We start from the raw sequence: 26,010 nt of genomic DNA on the forward strand, positions 1-26,010 counted from the left end.
CTGCTGGCACAGGGCAAGAGGCACTAGTGGATGTGCACATACCCATCTGCATGGTGTTGCGGGTCTGGCTGGCTGGCTGCTGAGATGAATACCTCAAGCAGTTACTCAGCTGTGGAGAGGCTGCCTGTAGCTGGGGATGTGTCTGAGGAGCTGTGATAGGAACAACTGGTCTGACAGCTGTGGTGGTGTTGGTATGACCAGCCCCAATGGGGTGGACGGTTCCTGGGGCTCCTTTTGTTGTTGGAACTCCCCCGGCTCCACTGTTCCTGGGCTGCCCAGCTCCCACCGGCACCCTGCATGGAAACAAGGCACAGTGTAAACATACTAGAGACATCCTGATATATCTAGCCACAACACTGATAAGCACCTCCAGTTACTTAGGGGAGTTCAACATGAAACCCTCTGAGATGTTAAACTGAGATATATATTTATTTTTATAGGACATAGTTGCCAGATGCTGGAAGAAATTTTCATCCCTTTATCCTATGTGGGAAGAAGTCCAGGGTAAAAATGGAAAAGATCTCATCATTTTTTTTTTCTTAAGCTACATTTCTGTCTGGGTAGTTTCTAATAAAGCCACAAATCTAAATTCAGAAGTAATGGGTATCTCTCAAATGCCATTTTGTGAGAATGAGGCTATTTTACAGACACTAATGGAGTGATAATTAGAACAGATCTTTTCTTAGGACTGAACTTGCATACAGCCCCACAGGGAGAAAAAGAGATAGATAACACCAAATCTGTGTGTGTCTGTTGAAGGGGACTGAAAAGCAGCAGAGTTGGCAGGCTTTGCCATAGCCGAGCACTTACCCTACCAGTGTAGCCAGCCCTAGCTTAGCCTTGCTAAAAAAATGCAAAAGGGAAGAGAATGCAGCTGACCTTACTGAAAATTCAAACAATAATTGACCCTCTGTCACTGCTCACTTGAACTGTGTGTATAGTTTGTATTTCATAAAAAGTGGCTGGGTAGAGCTCAGAAGGAAGGAACAAGGCTCTTTTTCCTATGCAAGGAGTTCAGCCTAAAGCAGATCTTGGTCCTCTTACCACCAAGATAGAAACTCTCTGACCAGGGCGGGAGGACAGAAGGACACCAGTGGACAAAGGCAGCTGCTGCTCAGCAGCTATCTCCCCGAGTTTCTTTCTCGGTTTTCTTACTAATTTTCTTCCACCAGCAGTAGATGTCATGAAACAAAGAGATAATTCTGTGCTGTTCTCTCCCAGGCTATTCCATGTGACAAGGTCCTCCACCAGGGAAAAAAGAGCAGAAAGAATATGATGCAGAAGAAAGTATAGTGGAAAAAATGAAAATGAGACTGTGCAGAAGGTTAGCAAGCAGGGAGAGGATAATAGAAAGGGAACAAGACCAAACTATGAGGGATGGGAGAACTGGTTTATGGGACCACAGAGAGGAGAAAAGCAGAAAGAAGGATTATGCTGAACAATCTGGTCTGATTAAGAGAACAAAAAAGACAGAAGAAATAACCCTAAGGGAATAATGGAAAAGAGCTAAACGAGTGAAATTCTGACAGAAATCAAAACATAGCTTGGAAAACATGATACAAAAGCACAAAAGATAGTCATCCCTTCAGTCCAGTCCCCTCCCCCCTCAAAATCCCAGGAGGAAAAACAGGTCTGTGGTGTCACTAACTTGACTCATCTGATGGTACAATGTATGCCTGCATTAGATTTTGCTGAATGAATCTGGTTTGGGGTTTTTATGGCTTTTTTTTTTTCCCTTTAATTTCAATTAATTTTTTTAAAATCAGCCACCAGGTAGGGAAAAGCTGGGAATCCCACCAGATGGAAATCTTGACTGTCTGTCATCTGCTGTGAAGTGCTGGCAGGGTAGTAGCAAGGTTCAGCTGGAGCTGGCTTGGCCATCTGCACTAGACTGAGTTTGCCAGAAAAGTGCACCTAAGAGAGGGCTGTGTTCAGGCAAATAAGCACACTGACAGGTACAGAAACTATCTGTGACTCCCAAAGAGTCAGACAGACATTGGATGTGGTGGTTTTCTCTGTTGCGCTGTGCTTTTCTGTCCATCTAAAGGGTCTTTTTCCACCATACTCTGTGCACATGTGTGCTTTGGCAGCTTGTAAATCTAGTTCAGTGCTATTAAATTCATCAGCAACATCTTTTTCTTGGGTTTTGCAGAGAATGTCAGAAAAACATTTATGAATCTAATCCTTTGCTCTGTTGTCAAAGAGGAACAAAGTACGTTGAAAGTGCAGCAAATCGGAGATTTTGTTGCTATCAAATTTTTCACACTGAGGGTGATTTACACAGGAACTTAATTAGCTCACAGGATCATAAAAATAATCATAAAGCTGCTCTCGGGTTTTGTAGAAAGCACTTTTGCCCTTTAGCACTTCCCTCTGTCTTGTTCTAGCTGTGACATGCTGCATTTAATAAAGTCTTGCTGATTCACATCACCAACCCTTCAGCACAAACTTCTTTACTAATTAAGAGCTGAAGAGGCAAGGAGTAAAGGCAGCCAAGGGGCTCTATAACATCAGGTAAATACATTTAGGTTGATGAACAGTGAAGAACTCATGAATTAATGGTGTGGGGGTTTTATTTGTTTGGTTGTTTTTTCTTGCTGTTGTTGTTTTTGTGGGTTTGTTGTTGTTGTGGCTTGGATTTTGTTTTGTTTTGGTTTTAACCCAAAATACAATACTAGAACTGTTATCAGGCTTAGTTATTGTCTTCTAATTTACTCTTAACTTTTGGTCTTGCTCTGTCCACATATTACAAAACACAAATTCAAGATGGAACAAAACTGGATCATTTTTTCAAGACCAACACTGTCAGAGTTGTGAGGTGTCTTGCTCGGGTGAGGAATGAAAGATGGTGGAGACCATGTGCGTGTGGGAGGAGAGATTGAGAGCATTTCAGAACTGAATTTAGTTTGCAAACTTATGATTGCTCTAAGGGAGACATAGGCATAAACATGGCAACATTCAAATGTAAGGAGCATGTGGGGCAAAACAGTCTGTGACACACTGATGAATATCGTCCTCAGCTTCCAGACTATTTCAGAGAGGGCTCCAGGCCAGAAACAACCTTTGATTCAGTGTTGTCCAGTATTGAATTCTGATGAATGACATTCCTCCCCAAACATGCTGTATTTTTCCTTTTCTCATCTTCTGCAGCTAAGAGAGAGGTAGCTAAAATCAGACATTTTTGTGAACTCCCCTGCTACTTTTGAATTTTAATGGTTCAACATTTGTCCAGATTCAAACAATGTAAGATCATTCATTTAAGGAAACAAAATCTGCATGAAGAGCTGAAAAGTAAGACACAAGCATTCCTTAGTTTCTCTCTGATACATGCCCAGTAATTTGATAATAATAAAAAGATCATTTGCCAACAATTCTTTACAATAGTAAAAATGGGGCTCATTAGAATTTGTAAAGTCGGAGGTTGTAAATGTCATCATCTAACACAACTACTGGAGTCTTTTGAGAACATGGATAGCCCCAATACTACAACCAGCAAGTTCTGCTAGCCAAGTCTGCAATGTCACTAGAAAATTTCTGGAAGAGGAATGTGATTTAAAAGCAGAGCTCTGTTGTTTTCAGCATCCTCTGGGTAAAATCCATCTCAGCCCCAGCTCAAGCAGCTTGGTCAGTGGTCCTCACCTTGAAACAGGCGTCACATAGTTTCCTGGAAAGACGCCGGACATGCCACTCCTCAGAGATGTCCCCTTGAACCAGCCATCCTGGCACTTCTCAATGACCCGGTACATCTCACCTTTGCGGAGCTCCAACTCATCATTCTTCTGAGGCTTGTAGGCGTACAGGGCTAGGTAGCTGCAGAGAGAGGTCACACCACAAGAAAGCACACAGCTGATATCAACTACCACCTGTCCTGCTTCCACTCCAGCCTTTCAGAGGAGAAAGTGAGCAAGAACCATTCTCAGAAATGGTGGTTAAAAAGGGACACCACATCAGCACACCAAATAAGGAATGTGTGTGTCTAGTGTGAGGTGTCCCTGCCCATGGCAGGGGGGTTGGAACTAGATGATCCTCGTGGTCCCTTCCAACCCTGACTGATTCTATGATTCTATGATAACGGCAGAGACAAGATCAGCTGGATGCTATGACACTAAGAAAATAACTATTGAGATTAAAGGGAGGGGGGTAATTTAGAAATTCATAGGCTATACTTCTCGCTCAGGGCACGACCAAACCAAAATACTGCTACAAAGCAGTATTGAAGTTAAGGAGTTTCAGAAGGACAAGGTAATTACAGAGGCAGCCAGAGTAACCAGGCCTTCAGCAGGAAGGTTTTGCAAAGCTTAACATTTAGATGAAGTATAAATTAATATGCTTCAGGGTGCATATGAGCCATCCTGCTCTGGATTTTCAGAAGAAACTTTTTTTATGGGTAGGCTACTTCAAAAACATTGAAGGCAGCTTTTCTTGCAGTTTTCTCAATGGTATTTATGCTGGCCAGTTTTAGAAACAACACACCAAACTGTTCTGATCTGGTATAGTAATTCTTGTCTTATGTGGGTAAACTAGAAAGTAACAGAGGGCCAGATTCTGAAAAGGGATTTTTAATTAAGTGGTAGAATTTGGCTTTGAACATTTTGCATGCGATTATTCTAATAAATCTTTAATATAGAACTTATTTATTTATTTAATTACAGCTTTTATTTATTCCCTTTGTTTAGAATCCTTCTTTTTATCTCTCTTTTGTTATTCTGTTACTACTTCAGGGATGTGTCTAATGTTGGGAAATGACTACAACTTAAAGTCCCTAAAGATATTTTTTCTGTTTAGAGAGATCCTTGTTGAAAATTAAGAATGATTGCTTGCACTTTGGGAAATAATGGAAAGCTGGGATAGGATAGTAAAAATACACACACACAGAGAACAACAGGTTTTTTGTAAATATCAAATGTGGGGTTTTTTGGTACTGTCACCTTTGTACAAATGCAAAAAGAGATTTCTGATAATTCTCGATTGAAGTTGTGCCTTCTTGATTTTTATTTTTAATTTGTGCTTTACAGGAAGTGTAGAGAGATTAGGACAAATGGGGAAACACTTCTAGAAAGTGCATTTACACTACAAAGTCCAGCAGAATGCTCTTAGGCTCAGGGGTGGGTGAGAAGAAGCTTGCTGCCCACCTTATAGCAGTGAACCAGAGAAATAATGGAAACTATAACCACTGTGATTGTAGACTTGCAGCCAATAAAAATGATACATAGCTTTTTACTTATGCTTTTCAGGAAGTATAATTGAGGAATAAATCCTGTTAGTTTTCCTGATTCTACTCCTTTATAGTACCTGTAGATTTCTTTATTTTTATTCTGAAGGCAGTAAATAAACAGCAGTAATGAGCAGAATATGAAATATTTGGTAACAGCTCCTTGGGGCATACTTAGGCTGATATGCCTGGCTCTGTTTACCACATGCATGGGGTACAAAGACCTAATCAGAAACTGTATTTCATTAGTCAACAGATGGGAGAAAGCATCCTGTGCATCCTTTGCTTAGTTTATATAATCAGGTGGGCCTAAGCAAGCCTATAGCTGTTCACCTGATGGAAAACATGCAGCTACACATGAACTGAAGAACATTAAAATGCATTGCCTTTTCATGAAATAAGGTTGCATGCTTCAGTGCTAATCCTTAGCACTGCACTCTGCTAGGACATAATGTAAAGTGCCAGACTGCACTCACTCATGGGAGCAGAAGCTGTGGCTTTGAGGGGCAGCCCTTTTTACATTGCTGTTTACACAGGGCTCATATTTAGAACTATGGATAAAGTGGAAGGTCAGAAACAGAGGCTTTTAGATAGACTCACTTAGACCTTTCCCCAAGGGGCTACATGTAATAATGTAATTTACAGGTTGAGATGCTGGAAGAAGGTACAAGGAAAATTGCCCTAAGTGAATCATAGGCTGCTTTCCCTTGCAGCTATCTCCAGCTCTCCTTCTAGCTTCTTTCTGTTCATCTCTGCAAATTCCCTTGACTCAGCCTCCAGTAAGTCTGAATATCCAACATTACAATAAGCCTGAACATTCTCTGGAGAGGATATTAGAATCCTTGCAGAGACTAAAAGAAGGTGTACAACAGGCCAGCCTGGACTGCTTGCCAGGACTGACCAATCTCTGTATGGCTAAACTGACGAAAACTTGCATGTGATAACCACGCAGTGTGACCCTGGGACAATGGAGATGATCAGTGCTTCCTTCATGGAGTGGTGATCCTACCACTTTTGTGGGGCAGTAAGGGTGCTTGTTCCTAGGGGTTTCTTCTATTAGTCTGCAAAGAGACGGTGGCTTCTTCAAGCACAGTGACAGGCCCAGCCTAGGTCCACTGACTGGCCACCTGCCCCATGGGGACAAAAGTATACCCTGTGTGCTATCTGAGAGGGGGCTGACAGGGAGCTGGCAGGATGCTTACTCTCACACATGGCTGAAAATAATTTAAGTGCAGGCAGCTTCCCTCCCCAGAAAGTGTTTCTGTTTTCCTCTGGCAGGGAATCAGGCCTAGTGATCTCATTTGCTGAGGTTGATTTTGTCTTAAACCAACGCCTGTAGACATTTCAGTGCTCTCTTCATTTCAAGTGTGAAACTTCACCAGTAAACCAACTACAACCGAGAATAAAGTGTTAAAACAACAATCTGAAATCTTGCAAAATATAACAGCAAGTTATTCTGGGCCATGTGAAACAGTGAGGATAAGGGTTAGGGAGCAAGACCTAAAAGAAGCTAAAAAGTTTATTGTAAGTTCCTTAAAAAAAATAGGCCTAAGAGAGAAAGTAGCTCATGTGCTCAGCCTCGGGGAGCTGCCTGTGACACTACTTATAACTCAGAAGCCCCAGGGCTCTGCTTAGGGTTGTATGTCCCCAGTTCTCCTACAGCTTTCAGATTACACTTTCTTTTTGACTGGAACTTGGCTCACAAATGCAAAATGACAGACTGGAGTACGAGGCTGCTTCACAAGGGAGATGACAGGAGAAGCATGGGAGGGGGAGCAGGAGGCTTGCTGAGCCACGGAGGCAGGGGCATTACCAGAGAGCTCGCAAATATCCTGATTCAGCAGCTAAATACTGGAAATACTGCCAGTTACTGCTTCCTAGTTTGAGCAATGCTTGAAATAAATTTGTGCCCCACTATGTGCTACACAGCTGCACAAGGTGACCACAAGGTGCTGATGAGACCTCTCCGTTGGGCAGTCAGTAATGTGTGGTACCCTTCAGGTATGAAGATCTCACCTGAGCAGCCAAGAACAAATTTGTTTTGGTTCTATTCCAACTCCCCTATTCTCCTCAAAGCAGATTTGCTATGTTACTTTAGGATTTTATTTGCAAATTCAGACCTTGTTTTAGCTATATTATAGAACTATAAAATACTGGTGTGCATATGCATGTGAGTCTATATATAGTTCTACTGCTTTCTCAAGGTATATGTGATGAGAAGAATGGCTTCAGTAGTTTAAGTAGACAGGTACCAGATAAACTAACCAGAATAACATTCTGTTACTCTACACACTATTCAGTAAATCCATATGCCCATGACACAAAGCTTATTTGTTGCCTTTGTTTATGGTACTAAAATGCAACTGGGTAATTTTTTTTTCTGGTTAATGATGAATGCATGAGTATTTGATTGCACAGGACTGCACCTTTATAAAAGCTTTAAATAAGGGAAAATTTTATAGCTGAGAGGCATTCTGTTTGTTTCATGGTGATTTATAGAGCTGTAATAACTATACCAGGAGTCTAAAAGGGCTCACAAAGAAAAGGGGAAGTCTTGTCTTTGTCTGCTCATTTTTCAATTTCAGCTGAGGCTGGGCCATGTATGAAATGGTGATCTCTCTCTTCTCAGAGTGCTCTTGTGCAGAGATCAGGCTTTCAGACTTCAAACACATGCACACACACGCACACGACACTAAACAAAGAGTATGCAGCGACTGAGATGAGCTGCTTACATATTGAGGGGGAGCTGAACCTTCGGTGGTGTTCCCTGATCTCCAATTATTGCACTTGTCCTGGGACCAGCCACTGTGGTTGCTCCAATTGAAGAGGAATCCTGACAATACAGAAAGAACATACAGGAATTAAGACGAGGCTCAGAGGAAAAATTTTTAAGTTTTATCAATTCACAGGCTTTCTGAGGTTATGGTACTACATTTAAAAATATTCTTTTAGCCTCACATAATAGAAAAATACATTTCTGACACAAAGGATATTAAAGCTATTAGCAGCATTTCCGTTTACCTGTCAAAGAAATTTAGTTTTACCTTGTGTGCAGATCTTAAAACTTTTAGAATAACAAAACTAGTCGACTCCTTAGTAAAATTAGCTCAACATGTACATCTCTGTAATAGTACCTTTGATAAAAGTAAGCTTTTCCCCTCCAAAGCTTGTTTTTATATTTGTACTCTTTTGGTTCATGGTTATGGATCTATGGAGAAGAAGACATATTCAATTTCCAAAACACAGTCTCATTTCTGTGAACTGTTCTTATAATCAGGAGTACTCTTCTCATGAAAAAGTTGACAACAAAACAGGAGCATCTCTGAATGGAGAAAGTAGGAGTCCAACACAGCAAATAAATACCCACTCTTATTTGGAGAACTAAGCAGATCTTTTCCTTAATGTTGGAAGGCAATTATAAATGCAATCATTCATTTTGCAAAGCTTAACACTCAGCAAATGTATGTAGGGCAGGGTCTTTTGAGTTGTGTCACCAAAGTTCTCATTCATCTATGTCAAAATTGAATCCTGACTGGAAACTTCTCCTGAAGTAATGCCAAGGCCTGTAGCAACAGATCTTTGCTGCAAAGACAGGGTAGAGCTGGGCTGATGGGACTTGTGTGAGAAAAAGTCTTTTTTTAGTAAAGCTTTGTGTTAGAAAAAATCTTTTTTTAGTGAAGCTAAGCCAATGCCACATGCACATCCATACACGGAATGGCTCTACAAAGATCTAAAGGTTATGCACAAATTCCAGGTTCAGACAGAGTCTGTAACATACAACAAAGATTCTGAGCAGTTCACAAACCTCCAGTCCAGCTTTTCTGTTTCTAAATGTTAACAAGCAGTAAATATTGACTTATTTTAGGAACAGAAACATTAGGACATTTTTTGCACTTAGAAACCAAGATGTTGAATTAAACCCATCACACATTACTACTTAATTAATAGATTCCAAAGTCACCTCATTCCAAAGAAGCCCATATAATTATTACAGTGTCATGACTTGATAGTGCATTGCTAAGCTATATTCTTTGCTGTATATTAACACAGTATAATTAGGAAATCATGCAGCAAAACTTGAAAACACTGCTCCATGATTCCATAGCTTTTGGCAACAAGCAGCAAGCTGTCTTCTTTCTCACCATCTATGCTCAAATATGAAGTTGTAGTGACAAGTACATCTCCTTTTTTTCTCATTATTTCACCTCACTTTTTGGCTGCTTGCTCAAACAAGGAAGGTTCCAGGCAGCTCTTAGTCCTATGTGTAGAAGTAAGCAATCTTTCCAGTTATGTGACTAAGGTTTTAGTGACTGCCTGTCACATCTGTGAGATAATATCAATTACCAGAGGAAAACCCAACCCACTCAAAAAAATTGAGGGATAGCTGGAGAATGATCCCTCATTATTATAAGTTGATTAATGGAATTAGGGATTGAGGAAGAAGCTGGGCAGAGAGACCTGGCAGCTGTCTCACCCAAGAGGTGTGAAATAGGGCTGGTTCAAGCTTCTTCATGTTGTGCCACCAGTGTATGCCTGCTCTGGGTTAAAGAAATTGCCTCTAGGAAAACAGGTTGGTCCCCACCCTTTCTTGGTAGGACAAAACATTTGCCTTCATGAAAAAAGGGAGCTGGGTGAATAGCCTCAGGGTGCAACTCACAAATGCAGAGAAGATCACAGCAGTGTAGAATAGAAACTGTGCTCCCATTTTCCTTTAGCTGCTCTTCGCTATGAGCTTCAACACGATGGTGTACTTGCCAGTCTGCCTATCATCAGGTTTCATCATCAGATTTTACTCCACAGGACCACTGGCCTTCCACTGCATTGAATTCAGCTCCTCTGTTCACATCTTGCCCTTTACGTTCACACAAGTATTCTGCTCTGCAGCTCCATCCACCTCTTTGCTCCATGATGAATTCTCTCAGTGGCTGCCTGATTGCCACTATGCATCTGAATGTTCAGCACAGTCCCTGACACAGTCAATGAAAGCTCTCTTTCATCTTGAAAGATCTCTTTCAAGATCCTGTTCTCCCTCCTATGTATCATTAACCAGTTCATAGTAAAAAAATAGAATATTGCTAGATTGTTTTACAAGATATTATTTGCAGTAAGTGAAATAATAATATCCTATTTCTTTATACTTTTCATGACCTGTGTTGGAAGTTTACTTTACACTTTTCAATCTTACCATTTGGTGTGTGTTTTCTTAGCTACTGGTAATAGTAATAATCCTCCCGGTGAACACTGCAGGCCCTCCGCCTTCACAGCTGGTAGCAGAGCTTAGTTTGTTTTCCTTCTTTATTTAGCCTTGGAGACAGGTGGCACTTTTACTATTGTGATGTAAGGAACGATGTACTAAGCACTTTCTCCTTTCCTCTTCATCTGCTCAGAGGAATGGGAGTCCAAGATAATGCTCTGGTCTTTTTGTTCACTGCTTTGATACCTTTTGGGAGGTCTGTGTGCCATTTCCTTCCTTTCTGATGGCATGTTCCTGTGTGGTTCACTTTCCTGTGGCACCAGGCATACAAACACAGCCATGCATAGGAATTACACAAGGAGGGCTCAAACACTGCAGCATTTATGTCTTAATCCTCCATCTCTGCTATTCGCTGTTGCTAAGCCTTACCCAAGAGGGGACAGTTTTTTTAAGAGGCACATGGGCACCTATTGATAAAAACAGGCACCTTGCAGAGTTTTCTCAGGGATGCATTAAGAAGCACTTCACTGTCTGATTCCCACAGATTTTATTGCAATCTAAGTAATAAAAGACAGTTCTGAAAATGCCATTTGGTGCCCCTCTATCCTTCTGAGCCTCTAATGACTTTAATCATTTGGCCATTGAGTTTCCAGACATGACCTGCTGGGTAATCACACTGTAGCACACCTCCTGATTAGGAGGCTGTTTACTCTAATGGTGGTGTGCAGCTTTCTGAACTAGACACTGCCAACTCTCAAGTCATTTACTTAGGCCACTAAACAGCCAAATTCCACTTCTTCACGCTTCCACTCCAATCTAGCATCCTCTAAGTATCACTTACCGATGCTGATGTTTTCAGCTCAACAGCAACACCTCTTCTCTTCTAAGAGACAACAAGCCCCAGCTGCCAGTCAGCGAGGAAAAACAGCTGCATGAAGGTATGCTGAAGACCAACACTGGGTACCCAGAGACACTGAAGACCACATCTGGGTACCTCTGTCTAATTTCTGCCTCTTTGTGCCCATTAGTAGCACAGCAATGTCACCTATACTGTAAGATGCTAAATCTTGAGTAAGACTCCCAGGCTTATACATAGAGGCACAACGATGCTGCATGACAGATACCTCACTCCCTGCTCATGCTGTGCTGTCTATTTTTATCACCAGCTAGTCTGGTGGAGTAGGTGGCTATGTACCAATGGTCTGGATAGTATTGTAAAAGGACTTTTTGCTTTCTGTCTGTAAACACAATGGCCTCCTTATGACCACTGAAATACAATTACCCACTCCAAACATTTAAGCTATGTCTAATAGAAAACTCATAACTTGAGGCCTCCTTAAAAATTGCCTGTCTTTTCCTCCCAGTCTCTGTGTTGGCTGTTACAAGGAGACTTTACACAAAGGCCAAGAATGAGGAAAGACTCTGCATAAAGGTATCCTGGGGCTTGGCTAAACTTGACCTCATCCTAGTGACTGAATAGTCCTCTGGAGCAAAACAGCAGCAGAGCAGTGTCTGTTCTCAATTCCACACAGCATTTCCAACACCAATTGTCAGATGCTTACGTCACAGCATCAGGCACAGTGTTCAGGTGTTATGCAAAGTGAAGAGAACCAAAACTAGATGCCAAAAATGAGCTTTGCAGATGACTGTCCAGCTTGAGGGTCAGTCTTTTCCTGGGGAGGACAGTCTAACTTCCTCAGAAGTCACCTCAGTGTGTCTAAGTTTGGATGGATCTCATTCCTCCTCCAACTGATAAGTATTATTTGCAAGAAAACTACAGGAGAATCAAACCAAATTGCACTGTATACATAATGATATATTTCTATTACAGTTTATAGTACATACTCCTGGGTAAATACTACACTGCTGAGCTGTTGATGCCTCTCATCTCAGCTCTCGCATATATTTATAAGCAACCAGTCTGGCAAAACATTACTGATAAGACCATGGAGACCAGGATATTAAAGGTAATAAACATTCATCTAGACTGAAACTTCATCCCAAATTCATTCCTTTCTCTCTTCCCATCTGCACCTCTATGAAAGCACAAGAACAGTCTGGTCTTCTAGCATAAACTCTCCTTTTCTCTCACTTGTAGATTTGCTTTAGATTTTCACAAGTACTTTAAGGCCACATTTGTGGTTTAATTTGAAAAGACCTGGTACCTGTGGGGATTAGTGAAGTGCTTTGCAAAAGCATGAGACTTGGTCTTGGAGGGGAATAGAAGTCATGAAGACAGTGATAAAAGTAGGAACCAAGTACAATGATATTGCAGGTTGCAGCATCCTTCACAGAAAAATAATTGCTGCTGCTATCAGACGAATTCTTACCATCTAGAAAATAACCAAGCAGAAATCTCTATTTTGACTTCAAAGCAAATCCAGCACTGTCTCACCACAGGGCACTTATGACATTCATTAATTCATGGGAAAATTTCTTTTAATGTCTTGAATGCATATTTACAGCTTACTTTAAATTTCTCTTTAATATAGCTTTAAAATGCGAGAAAAGCACTCAAACGTTCAACTCGCATAAGCTGACATACCATCCTCTAGAAATACCACAAAAAATAGGCTAATGGTCTTTAAGATTCCTGTGACTTATTTCTCTAAATCTCTGACTCCATAAAACAGTGACTGTGGCAATCACTCCAGGCCTTAACGTTCCTAGAAATAACATATTTTCACTTAATTCATGGTAGTATCACCAAATATTGATGGAAAGTGCCACACACAAGATCAAGTAGCCTCATCAAATGCTAATTACCAAAGTGGGAGCTGAAATGGACTTAACAGTTCTAGAGCAAGACTTTTTCTTCCATAATGGTATGTGTGTAAAAACCAAACAAATGTGCATGATAACAGTTGCAGCTGCACAAACAGCCAGTACCATTTACCTGCAGAAATGGGAGCTAAATTTATATGATTTATAATATTTGTATGATTTATCATTTATTGAGGGTTTTTTTTTTTCCCTTGAGTTGCTGAGGTGAAGCAGAATGTTATGCCGGCCTGTTCTAGCACCATGGTGGCCCTGATTATTTTTTTGGCTCATAGTAGGCCAAAAGCTCTAGACAATGTCTTCTGCGAATAGCTCATGAAGTTATACAAAGAGCTGGAGAATTTGCTTAGAAGTATTTTCTGAGCTTTCATTTCCACTATCCTGCAAGCTAAGGATCGTGCAAGTTGGAGAATAAAAAACCAAATGAAAAACAAATTTTTTTATTTTCATCTTCTTCCAAACGTTCATCTGATACTACCATCCATAAACCCCCTGATTATTCAAGTTTGCAGCTTCTCAGTTCCCCCAAATGAGGACTAATTAAGAATCATGTGGATGAGCATTATGAGAATTATATTTTATTCAGCCTTGTTTTTTTCTCAGACTAACCCTTTCAGCACCGAGCACCTTTCAGCATGGAACATCAGTGTCTAGCTCTCCACCGGGAGGTTTTAAGTAGCTTTATAGTAATAGCTTCTTGCAATTCTAGGATCAAAGAACATGCAAAATCAAATGAAGAGAGACAGGAAAGCTTGAAGTGAAAGGCTGATCTCTAAAAGATAATTTAATCCCCTGTTCATAGTTATCCTTTTGATAACCGTAAAAAAACTCATCAGGATCTTGTGTAATGCCTCCTGTAGGAAGTTCCTCTCCAGGGGGATAGTAATGGAAAACAAATAAACAAAAAACTGAAACCAAACCAGGGAAAATACACACTCTAGTAATTTCTGTTCAAATGTCAGGCATATGCTGGATGGGCAGGATTTTAGGACATAGTGTAAGTACCAAGACAATGCCTTTCTTGCTCTTGAGGCTTCCAAATCAGTAGTTGACTGGGAGGTAGTGCAAAGCCTCAGGATTAATCTCATGCAAAATCATTCTCAGTGACAAAATATTTTTGCATTACTACCCTGACGAGCATCTGAAAAAAATATTTTGTTTTTTGTTTTACAGGCAATAGGATTTCATGCACAGTTGAATAACCCTTCTAAAGCACAACCTTCTCTTCCTAGATCCTGTAAAAAGTTAGGATTTGTGATTCTTGGAAGATCTTTCAAATTGTATTTGTGCTGAGACAAATTATAGCTTAACGAGAAGACACTGTCTCTAAAGCAGTAGTTTCTGAAAGGCAGGGTTGGTGACTCAACCATCTCCCTGGGCAGCACATTCCAAAGCCTGACCACTCTTTCCATGAAAAAAAAATTCCTAATATCCAGTCTAAATCTACCCTGCTGCAGTTCGAGGCCATTCCCTCTTGTTCTATCACTAATTATGTGTGAGAAGAGACCAGCACCAACCTCTCTACAACATCCTTTCAGGTAGTTGTAGAGAGTGATAGGGTTGCTTGGGGATATCATTTAGGAGTGAACTTTGTAGAGTAGGGTCAATGGTTGGACTTGATGATCCTGGGGGTCTTTTCCAACCTGATTTATTTTATCATTCTATGATTCTAATATGCACAGAGTATATTCAAAGACCTGTTGGTAGCCAACTAAAAAAAATGCAGCTTATATGCTTGCCCCAAATCCCCAAGAACTCTTTATGAACTTATTTAAAGCAGAGATGCGGTGAATAGTCAATATTTGGAAGCAGTTCTAAATTATATAAAGTAGAACTGGAAACATACAAAGACCAAGGAGTGGATTAGGTTAAAATTCAGCCAAGTCTCTTATGCTATTTTCATGACATATTTTGATCTAAATGACAGAAACACAGGTCATACTAATACTACTTCTTCTCTGCCATTTTGATCAGTGTAGTCTCCTGAGATAGCTGCCCTTGGTGTCAGCTGTCTCACTCTCATTAATGAAGGTCCAGTCAGTTGTCATTCACAGTCAGCAGCAGAGCAGGTTGGACAAAATTTGGACTCCAGTCCAGCTAAAAAATACCTGAATTTCTCTTCTTTTCTCAGAGCCTGCTGTGCACCTGAAAATATAAGGTTCACTTTCAGTCCCTCAATTTTATGCATAATCTGTATGCTTCTCACGGTCAGCATATTTAGGTTATCAGCCAAGGCTCAACCAGAGTTCTGCTATTACCTTTTCTCAGCTAAAATTCAGCACTTCTAAATAACTGACAAGGAGTCACACTTCCAAATTATTTATATGGCGAGACACTTCAAGGAACATTTTTCATTTCAAACACTGTCACTGTTTGGGACTGGGAGCATGCAAGACATTGTCCTCAGCTTTTCCTGAATTCTGGTAAGAAGCCTGCACTAACACTCACAGATAGAAATAGACTTCTTGTGCATGGTGATGAGTTGTTAAAACACACACGCAGAAGTTCCTTCTATGGGGAGGATCCTCTCTTCCTTGCTTAGCTGTTTATCCTGGTGTGTACAAAGCCATGTTTCATTATTCATGAGATGCATTTTCTGTCAAAAACCAGGGGATTTGGAGCAGTATTGACCTATGATCTTTCCAAATAGCAGGGAAGAATAATTCATAAGGGGTGAAAAATGGAAGCAGGACAAGCCATCTGAGGCCTAGGCATGATTACCATTCAGAGGGACCTTCCCTGCTCCCCAGGGAGCCTCAGTTACGAACTGCTCCTCTGCACCCATAACCTAATTCAGCTTCAGCTTCATCACAGACTTGCAGCACTACTTGCATCTTCAATAAAAACCTATTTTTTCAGCATGATAGGGCATTCTGCATGATGTACAGACTTTGTTGCCTTTTAGATGGAGATCTTATGTTTAATGAGTGGAACTCAGCATGTAACAGAAAGCATAAAAGAAGTAAATTTGGCTGCAAGCAAAATGAATGCCTTAGCATTGCCATCTTGAAAACAAATACTTTGTATCCTGGCTGCTGTGGTTTTCCAGGCGCTATTTTATACAGTTGGGTTGACTTGAAGTTGATTCTTCTACCTTTGAGCATCCCTAGGCTTGCAGTCAATTATGATGCTTATTAGACTATCTCTCATTTCAAAATGCATCCTGGCTTTTGGGAAACAGCTAAGTTGGTTCTGCTTAAAGAACAAGAGAGATGTTATGTAAGGTCTGTAGTCTTCCATTATTAAGATAATAATATGCAGAAGTTCTTTCAAAACATGAGATTTCATACATTAGTCTGCATGCCACTGCTCAATATGCATAAATCTGTGGCCTCCTGGAGAAGCAGGAGGTTTATAATAGTGTAACAACTCATAAAAACAAAAAATGTGTCATCTTGGCATGAAAGTCTGGTTTCAATTCAGAACAATTGACAAAACCCACAGGAGTACAGGACTATGTATGAAAGCACTTCTAAGAGTTGGAATATATTCTACATTTACTGAAAAACTAAAATTTGCACCTAAATTTTAAGCTCCTATAGTGAGAAGCCTTAGGTGTCTCTCCTCTCATGTCAGCAGAGGAGAAGCAAGTGCCACAGATGCAGATGCCTCAGGTCTACAAGGAAAATGGATGCTCGTTTCAAGAGAACCATTTTGCTGGGCACCAGACAGTTGCTTGAGGGAGGAGACTGGATGATGTCCAAGAGCTCCTGTAATTGAATTCCACTTGTTCAAAGGATAGGCTACAGGAAAACTGTGCCAACTTTAAAAAAAGGTAGAAGCCCCTCTGTAAGCTAAATACCAATCCTGGTATGTACCAGTAAAGCTCATGTCTACCAAACTGAACACAACTAGTTTATTTCTTTTTATGAAGAGATCTGCTAAATCAATAGTGATAAAGTGCCTCAAAATTTGAATGGCATGATACAAAGATACAATAAACCAAATCTGGATTTGAATGGTGGAAGGAAAGGCATAAATTTGCTAGATAGTCAGCACTGAAACTGTGAATTTGTTGTTTCCCCTGTGAGAAATACACTCTGGCTGACTGCTGCTGCTGCAGACTAGCAGGGGCTTGAGATGGTTACAGAGTGAACCACTCAAGGGCTGTGACGATAAAATGCAGAGCAGAGACATTCCTCTTCAGGTGAGGGAAGAAAAGGTGAGCAGACCTCACCAGTAAGTTTGGCAGCTACATGCACAGCCTTACTGCCTACCTGCCCATCCTTTTATCAGCTCCCCAGAGGCCTTCAGAAGCAGCAGTTGTGTCAGTTTACAGGTTGTCGAGATGTCAACCCCCTAACAAGACATACAAGACATTTACCTTAAAAATGGCAAACACATTTTAGAACAAAATGATCTGGACAAGATTCTCACTGCCTTGAATTCCTTGATATAAGAGCTCAAGGGCCCTTTGTTTACGCTACTTTGGCTGGCATTCAGCCATGTGAATAAAAGAAAAATGCTGAACTGATTTTCTGTCTAAGGCTGCAGCATCATTAAATGTTTCAGAGCCATGTCAGGTTTTAGCAGATGGTGGGGAAGGAACTGAATTTCTGACATTTTAAATTAAAACACTGCCCAGGGAGGTGGTGGAGTCACTGTCCCTGGAGGTGTTCAAAAAAGGATTGGACGTGGCACTTGAAGCCATGGTTTAGTTAGTCATGAGGTACTGGGTGATAGGTTGGACTTGATGATCTCTGAGGTCTTTTCCAACCTTGTTGATTCTATGATTCTATGAAAACGTAAGCCCTATACCAATGGGATTAAGCGATACATAGCTATAGCTGCGTAATTTTAACATACATTTTGTAAGAGACAAATTCTGGACTCTTTGTAGACCTAACTAAGAAGGCTGAAAGCAGGTGAATTCACATGAGTAGCTCTTTTGATTTTATTGCTATTCTTACAACACTGAGGTATTTTTCTGAAGGATGCTCCTACAGTAAAGAGAATATAGTAAGAACATCAGTTCCGCTCTTTTCTCCTCACAGATGCAGATTTCTAGCAAAATTTGCAAAATAAAATGTTTAAATTCCTCAAAAGTGAAAGAATATAGTAAAGGTCCCCAAAAGCAGATAAATGCATGCATAGCTGCATGTCACCTTGGGGTGACTGGGGACTTTGGGCTTTTTGACAAAGAGAAACTTCTTTTCACTGAGGTTGCTCTCAGCCACCAAGACTCTTTTTCTCCTCCAGGACCATTGTGGCCAGCAGTGAAGGAGATGTGCTCAGCTGCATTGTCTGCAAACCTGCTTTATGTTTTGAGGCAGATGAATGACTCCCCAACCTGTTCCCACCATGGGCACACTGGGGTGGCTTCATTATACCCTAGCCCTAGCTGTGCTTCTGACTGTGACCAATGACATGTTTTCCAATCTGCTTCAAAGGATGCAAGTAATCTTCCATCAAGTTGGATTTTGATAACCATAACTTGTGACAGAGAACACAGGGCCCTTCCTGTCTCCTACCACTTGTGCTGAAATGCCACAATGGTCTGCAAAATGAATGGGGTTATGTACACCAGTTGTTCTGTTAAAATGTGGGAGAACAGCCAAAGCACTTTCTGCTTCATGGTCTAATTTTTGTGGTTTACTAGCTCAGAATGAGTCTTCGTGTGATTTTAATATAGGGTGTGCATGGTTTTCCCCTTGACTAGCACAAGAACAGAAAAGCCATAGTCTGTCACATCTCTGTAAAGTTCAAATAAGTCACTCTGAGTGCCAAAAAATGGGTGTCATTTACTTGACAAGCTTGGGACCCTCACTCATGTTTTATGCTTGCGCTGCTTTACAGATGTCCCAGTACATCTTGGTACACGCTGCTTTGTGTGGAGGCTGTATCCTCAGCTTCACCCTCCTTCTGAGGGATGAAAGGAAGGGCAAGACCTTACAGCACAGAGATCCTGCCTGGAAAAGGTATGTGGAAGATGTGAAAATTACATTTGGACTGAGCTACGTCTCTGGCTCCCGCATGTTGATGTGAAGCAAAGTAAGGTTAGCAGCTGAGACAGGAACAGAAAGTTCTGCTCCATCATGGCAGCATCCCCTCATCACACCATTTAGACAGGCCCTGTGGATTGCATTGGCATGAGTGCAGGCACCCTGCCTTCCCCAGTGCCCTTGCAAACCTTCACTGCAGTGTCCTGGGAGCTCATCATGGGTGGCAGTACAGCACAGCTGTCAAGAATGACCCCGTGGTGTGGAGCACCACACCAGCCCCACAGAGGAGACCCATCAGCACTGCAAATGAATGTAAAGAGGTATCTCTGCCCAAGGCAGTCCCTGCAGTATGTTGCTTGCCCCTTTTCCTCTTTGCAGCCCTCTCCCAGTCCTCTGCACTCATATCAGCGTTGGCAGCAGCTGTAATGTGGATCACTTCCGTGTTCGTCCCAATATGGGGCACGGGTGTAAGGGTCTTGGAAGGCATGGCCCGGGAGAAGAAAAGGGCAGAGAAACAATGTATGGGAAGACTTTGCCATGCTTAGGTTATCTCAGTGTTAGCAAGAAGCATAGACCATGAGGAGCTAGTCTGTAGAGAGAACTTGTTAGTGCTAATCTCTGCCCTAACTGTGTAGATGACTGAGCAGCAAGGCCGAGGCAGAAGAGGTTTGGAACTTTCATTACTCTCCATTCTCTTCTATGCCTTCAAACAGCACATTACTACTTGGATTCTCTTCTATGCCTTCCAACTGCAAATTACTACTTGGATTCCCTTATCCACAGAAATAGCAGACTATTTAGCAAGGATTTTCAGTGCATTCCTGGTGAGTTTGTAACCTATTTCTGCCATGTCCCCAGAAGCAGCCTCTTCTAAGTTCCTTTGGAGATCTGTGGGAATGTCCAAGGTGATGCTTCTCTGTCTTCTCCTTCAAGAGGGAGAAGGACTCCCAGAATGTCTGATGTTTTAATACTTCCTTGGGTGTTTCTGAACAGCACCTACTTTCTGGGTACCACACTTTGCAAAGTATGGTACATTTGCTCATCTTCTAGTGGTGTGCAGGGAGAAAAAGACTCCAAAATTATTTTTTGTCTCTGGCGTGTGAATACCAACATTGCTACCCCACAGGATATCAGGATCACTTACAATTATTCCTTTCTACAACAGAAAGTGATGCAATATAAGCCACATTACTTCAACCAAATAAAAGGAATACTTTTTCAAACATGTTGCATTGGTGTGAATCAAATATGGCTTTATTCTCTGGCTCCTCATGCCTTCCCACTGATTAATGCAAGGATAAGAATGACAGATGCTAAGTACCACCACACTGGGATGACAGCACTGCAACTGCTCCACGCACATTTTGAAAGAGGTGATGCAATAGAGTGCTGTCACTAAGGGCACCTGAAACACACTTCCACCCCTGCCTTACCTGGGCCGGGGCACTGGAGGAGAGGTGAGTCAGTTCCCCGATCCTGGCAGCTGCCCGTGGGTCACTGGAGCTGATGAGGACAGGGGCGCTGATCTCCATGGAGTGCCGGTTGCTGGCAGCCTGGGAGGACTTGTGTGTCATGCTGAGGGCAGTGAAGGAATGGCGCTTCTTGGCATTCTTCTTGCCCTCCACCTGACGCTGGGCTGCTCCGGCTGCTCCGGCACCAGCCAGTGTGGAGCATGGTGCCAGACCCACTGCTGCTGCTGCCGCTGCCACTGCTGCGGTCTCTGCTGGCAGTGTCATGTCACTGCCGGAGGCAGCAGCCAAGCACGTCTTGTCCATCTCGATGAGCTGCTTGGCAGATTCATTCAGCTGTGTGTGGAGGAAAAGGGAAAGACAAACACAAAAAGAGATTACGAAAAGAAAAGGGGAGACATCAAAAGCCCCTTACACCTTGTAGATGGCACCTGCTAGACCTGCAGGAGCAGGTGTTGCAGAGCAGCCATGTGGAGAAGGACTTGGGGATACTGGTGGATGAAAAATTGGACATGAGTTGGCAGCCCAGAGAGCAAATTGCATGCCGGCCCGTATTGAAAGAAACATGTCCGGCATGTCAAGGGGGATGATTCTGTCCCTCTACTCCACTCTGGTGACACCCCACTTGGAGTACTGCATGTAGCTCTGGAGTCCTCAGCAGAAGAAAGGCATGGACCTGTTGGAGTGAGTCCAAAGGAGAGCCATGAAATTGATCAGAGGGATGGAATATATCTCCTATGAAGAAAAGCTAGGAGAATTGAGGTTCTTCAGCCTGGAAAAGAAAAGGCTTCAGGGAGATCTTATGGTACCTTTTTCACATCTTAAGGGGACCTATAGGAAAGATGAGCATGATCTTTTAAGCAAGACCTGTTGTGACAGGCAGGGTGTAGTGGCTTAAAAGTAACAGAGGGAAGATTCAAACAAGATACAAGGAAGAAATTCTTTACAGTAAGGGTAGTAAAATACTGGAAGAAGTTGCTCAGAGAGGTGTTTGAAACCCCATCCCTGGAAGCATTCAAGGCCAGGCTGGATGGGGCTCTGAGCAAACAGATTGAGTTAAAAATGTCCCTGCTTACTGCAGGGAAGTTGGACGAGATGACCTTCGAAGGTATCTTCCTACCCAAAGCAAGCTATGGTTTTATGACCTGCCTGGGCCATACTGCCCAAAGCACCATGATCCTTTCCTGGTGGCCTATCCCAGCCCCAGACATGGCCTCAGCAAGGGCATCATGCTGAGCACCAAAATGTGGTGGTTGTCCCCTGAGGCTGAGCAGGGTCTGGAATGCCATGCATGACTGCACACCTGCAGGGTTTGCTGCAGGACAGATCAACCCTGGCAAAGGGGGTGTTCAGCACTAGTCTCAAAACCAGCCTGGTTTCCTGATCTGTCCACCATCTCTCAGATGTCCAGGCAGGTGCCCAGGAGGCACACTAATATATACTGTTTCCCAAAACCTATCCTAAGTCAAGTATTCCTGTTCAGTTCCAGGGTGATGCCAAATTTATTTAATTTCCAGAAGCTGGGTGAGTTGTTTTCATTTAATTCTTAATGGTAAGAAAAACAAAAGAGTGGTAAAATAAGCATCCAGAAGAGCTAGGTTAGAACCAGGCACCACAAACTTATGCACATCTAGCCATGACATTTAAAGAAATGACATTCCCCAAAATAGCTTGTCCCAGGCTTCAGGAGCAGAGCTGAGGGAAGGGGGCAGGAACCTCTTCATCAATGTCTTTCTGTTCCCAGATGCATCACAGGCTTGACATTTGCCACACAGGATTTTGATCCAGGGGCATAGTTTCTGAATTCTTCCAATTTCACCTCCCTGCCTCCCACATGACAGAGGTTATATCCAAATGCAGACACAAGCTGAAGGCATTTTTTTCCAGGCATTTTTTCCCCCTCAACAGGGGAAGAGTATGAGAGGCACTGGAAGATTTGCTTGAGGCTCCAACTTAAAAAACTGGTTTCATCAGTACTTCTGAAGCTTTGAACAACTGACCTACAGCCCGTGGAGACAGCAGAGCACCAAGACACTCAGGCCAGTTTTCAGCCTGCTTTCCTCATTCAATCCACACTCACAGATACCCTCTTGCCTACAAATGCCAAAGGCATACTGGGTGGGACAACCCTGTCACTGAAGCCTCTTATCTCCTAGCCACCATAACCTATACAAGAAAACTCTCTTACATAGCTGGAGAGTTTTTAGGTGCATAGCAGGGCTACAGTCACTGAAGATACATGAAGTGCATTCTGAAGTCTGCAGTTCTTTCTGCACTCATTGCCAATAGATCTTCCCTTGAGGGGTGCTAACAGCTGTGGGAAAATGCCACATTTTGCCAACAGACCTTTATATTAAACTAGGATGCACCACAATATGTTCACATTTAATGAATCAAAACAACATATGAAAAAGGGAGCCACAGCTAAAGCACACGTGCTTTTGCATACACTGCTATTCTGAGGCCCACAGAAACCAGAGGTGCATCTAATATTACTCTGGACCAAAACCAGGCTATTTTTGTTTCTGTAACTGCTGTATGAATTGCAGCAGCATCCAAGACACGCAGTCAAGGACAAGGTGTTGTCAGGCTCTAAATAAAGTAAAAAAAAGAAGTTTCTGCTCCAAGTCAAGCCAATTTAGAAACCGAACATAAGGGAAAATTAAAGGAAAAAAGAGAGAGGTAGGAAAGATAACAATAGAAGTGTGCAGTTAAATAAATGTGTAATTAAGTGGCTATTTTGACTTCCAATTGCTGTCACGATGCTGTAAATATAAACAACAAATATTAAGAAATATTAATAAAGAAGCTGTATTGCTAGCCTTATGCCAGTCTTCCTAAGTTTGAAAGCACTCCTGACTCTATGAGTACTCATTCTGAGTAACAGCCAATAAACACACCAACACCGAGAAAGTAAACACCAACTTGCAGGATCCTTCATTCTTATGACAGTTTCTACCAAGTCAACTAAGTGCCTCCAATTAATGATGCTCCACTACTGTCAGAACTGTTGGGAGTCCTGCAACCATTCAATTAGCAGGTCATTTTCCCAGCTGCACTCTCCAATCTGAGACCATACTTACAGCCAGCATAGTGCACTGCACCTGCCAATTTTTGCCAATAACAGCTGATCCCATTTCAGGTTCTTCAAGAATGTCCATTATTTCCCACTTCATCATGCTTTAAATTGGTACAACCTAATATTTGCCAGCAGGCTCCAAGTTGCAAGGAAACCAGATGGCTCCCCTCCCTTAAGTAGGTGTTATAGCTCCAATTGATGGAGACAGTCTAGCTGAATTATTTGCAATATTAAGGAGAAAAGGAGAAAGACATCAAATATGCATGATTCTTTTTTACAGCAGAGAATGAAGAAACAACAGCAAGCTGGAAAAGAATACATTTTAACTCTTTGACACAGGAAAATACGGAGTTCAAAAACAAACAAAAAATAATTTAGAACTCCCTGATTTTTACCACAGTGTTCCATATGGACAACAAAGTGCTCCAGATACTGACATTAAAACTCTGATTCTCTTGTAAGAATTAGATTATAAATCCCATGCTCTGGAATCCAATTTAACACTGAAGCTGTTTTTAAAACAACAAAATCAATTACTTCTTTTGTTCAAAGCAAAAGCTAGTTTAAAAGGTCAATAAGAGAGCTAGTATCTAAACATGGAATGATAAAAAATAAGCCCTGTATTGTTATAAATAAAGTAATTCTCAAACCCCTTCCCCAAACCAGTCAGCCTAATGAACTTCTGGGAACGCGAGAGTCTTCCTGAAATACTGAGGAAAAATTATTTTGGTCTGCTGAGATAAAAAATGCTTTATAGCTTTACAACTTCATTTTTTTTTGTAAAGAATTGTTTTTAAGCATCTTTTCCCATAGATAATGGAAAGTACTTCCCAAAGAGGCTATGAATACCAGAGAAAGGGTTCTGCCCGCTGCTTTGTAAAAGCTGCCTCTTCACAAAGAACTTCTAGGAATCCTTTTTAAAACATAAGCACACTTGAAAATTTCTGAATATGTAAACAAGCATCGCTTTCTGGTGTCCATCATCTGGCAGACTTGCTTCCAAAGGAGAAGCTTAACGTCCTGACCCACAGTCAGTTTCAGGAATGTGACGTTTCTGGAAGGCTGTCACAACAACCAGAACTTAACTTTCTTGCCTATTTTTGCTCCCTCTTCCAAAGAGAAACAGCATTTGAAATTCTGCTAATCCTGAATTGTAAAATGCCCTTGAGACTGCAGTGGGGCTGATTTTACCCCAAATCCATTCTGTAAGAAGGGAATAGCCTAGAAAACTTGATATGGCTTGAATTTGAATGCCAAACCAGACAAATATTCCCAGAATGCAATCCTGGGTCTGGGAATGGTAAACACTGTGAGAACAAGCCCTGTGATAGCTGAGGGGCTCTACTATAACAAGAGACTCAATGAAATGGTGGAATAAGACTGTTCACATGGCCTCAGTGACTACTGAGTGTGAGTGCTGCATGCTGAGATAAGGATGCACCAGCCTCAGTTCACAGAGCTACTGTGTTTGTTTCTCAGGAAGGCATTCCCCAGCTGCAAGTAACCATACTGGAGACAGCTCCAGCTTGGCTGGTTTTGAGAGTGAAGAAGGTCACGTGTGGAATACCTCTGTGCACAGAGCCTTGTTCACCTCCAAACAACCTTTTCCCACAAAGGGAGCAGTAATCAAGCTCTGTTCATTAAAAAATTGCTGACCTTGATCAGGGAGTCACACTGCTCTCCCCACTACAATGCAAGCTGACATGACTTTGGGCTCCAGCCAGCTATGTGAACTACAGGAGAGGTTTTTTTAATTCTTATTGCTTTTAGAAATGACTACTTGAGATATTCTACTTGAGACAAAATTATAAACATCAAGCTACTTCACTCAGGACTTATATACCATCAAAATTTTTTTTTTAATTATTCTCCAGGTAAGCCTCAGTTTTCTACAGAATGCATTATGGTGACTTTCTCTCTCCCTCTGTCTCTGTTGCATATGTTTGCACACCCATATATACACACACTCCAGTTCACCCCAGTCCCTGGTATGTGTGGGTTTAAAAGGGACTACTTGTAAATAGTTTCAAGATATTTCTCTGTTAAGAATAAGTGGATATAGGAGAGAAATTGTCATCCGCACTGACTATCCCCACATTGGACTAAATAAGCCTTTTATATCCCAGTGTGATTTAAAGAATGATAGTTTCAGTGGTCAGAGTTATGCACTGACTTACATACCCAAGCTGGGATGAAGAGTGAGGAAAAAACTACTTCTTGTTCAGCATGGATCGGATTAATTCTAGTCCTAGTCCAAGTCCAAATAACAAATTATTACTGTGGAACTTACTGTCGTTATTATGGAACAAAAGAGGCATGAGAAATTTAGGTCA

The 26,010-nt window shown here is 41.7% G+C and overlaps 1 protein-coding gene across 1 annotated transcript in view; it reads right to left on the minus strand.

Annotated features, from left to right (window-relative positions):
- SH3RF3 (SH3 domain containing ring finger 3) overlaps positions 1–26,010 on the minus strand; it is a 257,563-nt gene that overhangs the window by 39,690 nt on the left and 191,863 nt on the right. The window contains exons 4-7 of the mRNA XM_054386557.1: positions 20,563–20,934; positions 7,945–8,045; positions 3,640–3,810; positions 43–293 (exon numbers count right to left, since the gene is read on the minus strand). Of these exons, the coding sequence (XP_054242532.1) occupies positions 43–293; positions 3,640–3,810; positions 7,945–8,045; positions 20,563–20,934 (895 nt within the window). The remainder of the gene's footprint in view (positions 1–42; positions 294–3,639; positions 3,811–7,944; positions 8,046–20,562; positions 20,935–26,010) is intronic.

The sequence above is a fragment of the Indicator indicator genome, chromosome 1 (assembly GCF_027791375.1).
Source record: "Indicator indicator isolate 239-I01 chromosome 1, UM_Iind_1.1, whole genome shotgun sequence".
NCBI lineage: Eukaryota > Metazoa > Chordata > Aves > Piciformes > Indicatoridae > Indicator > Indicator indicator.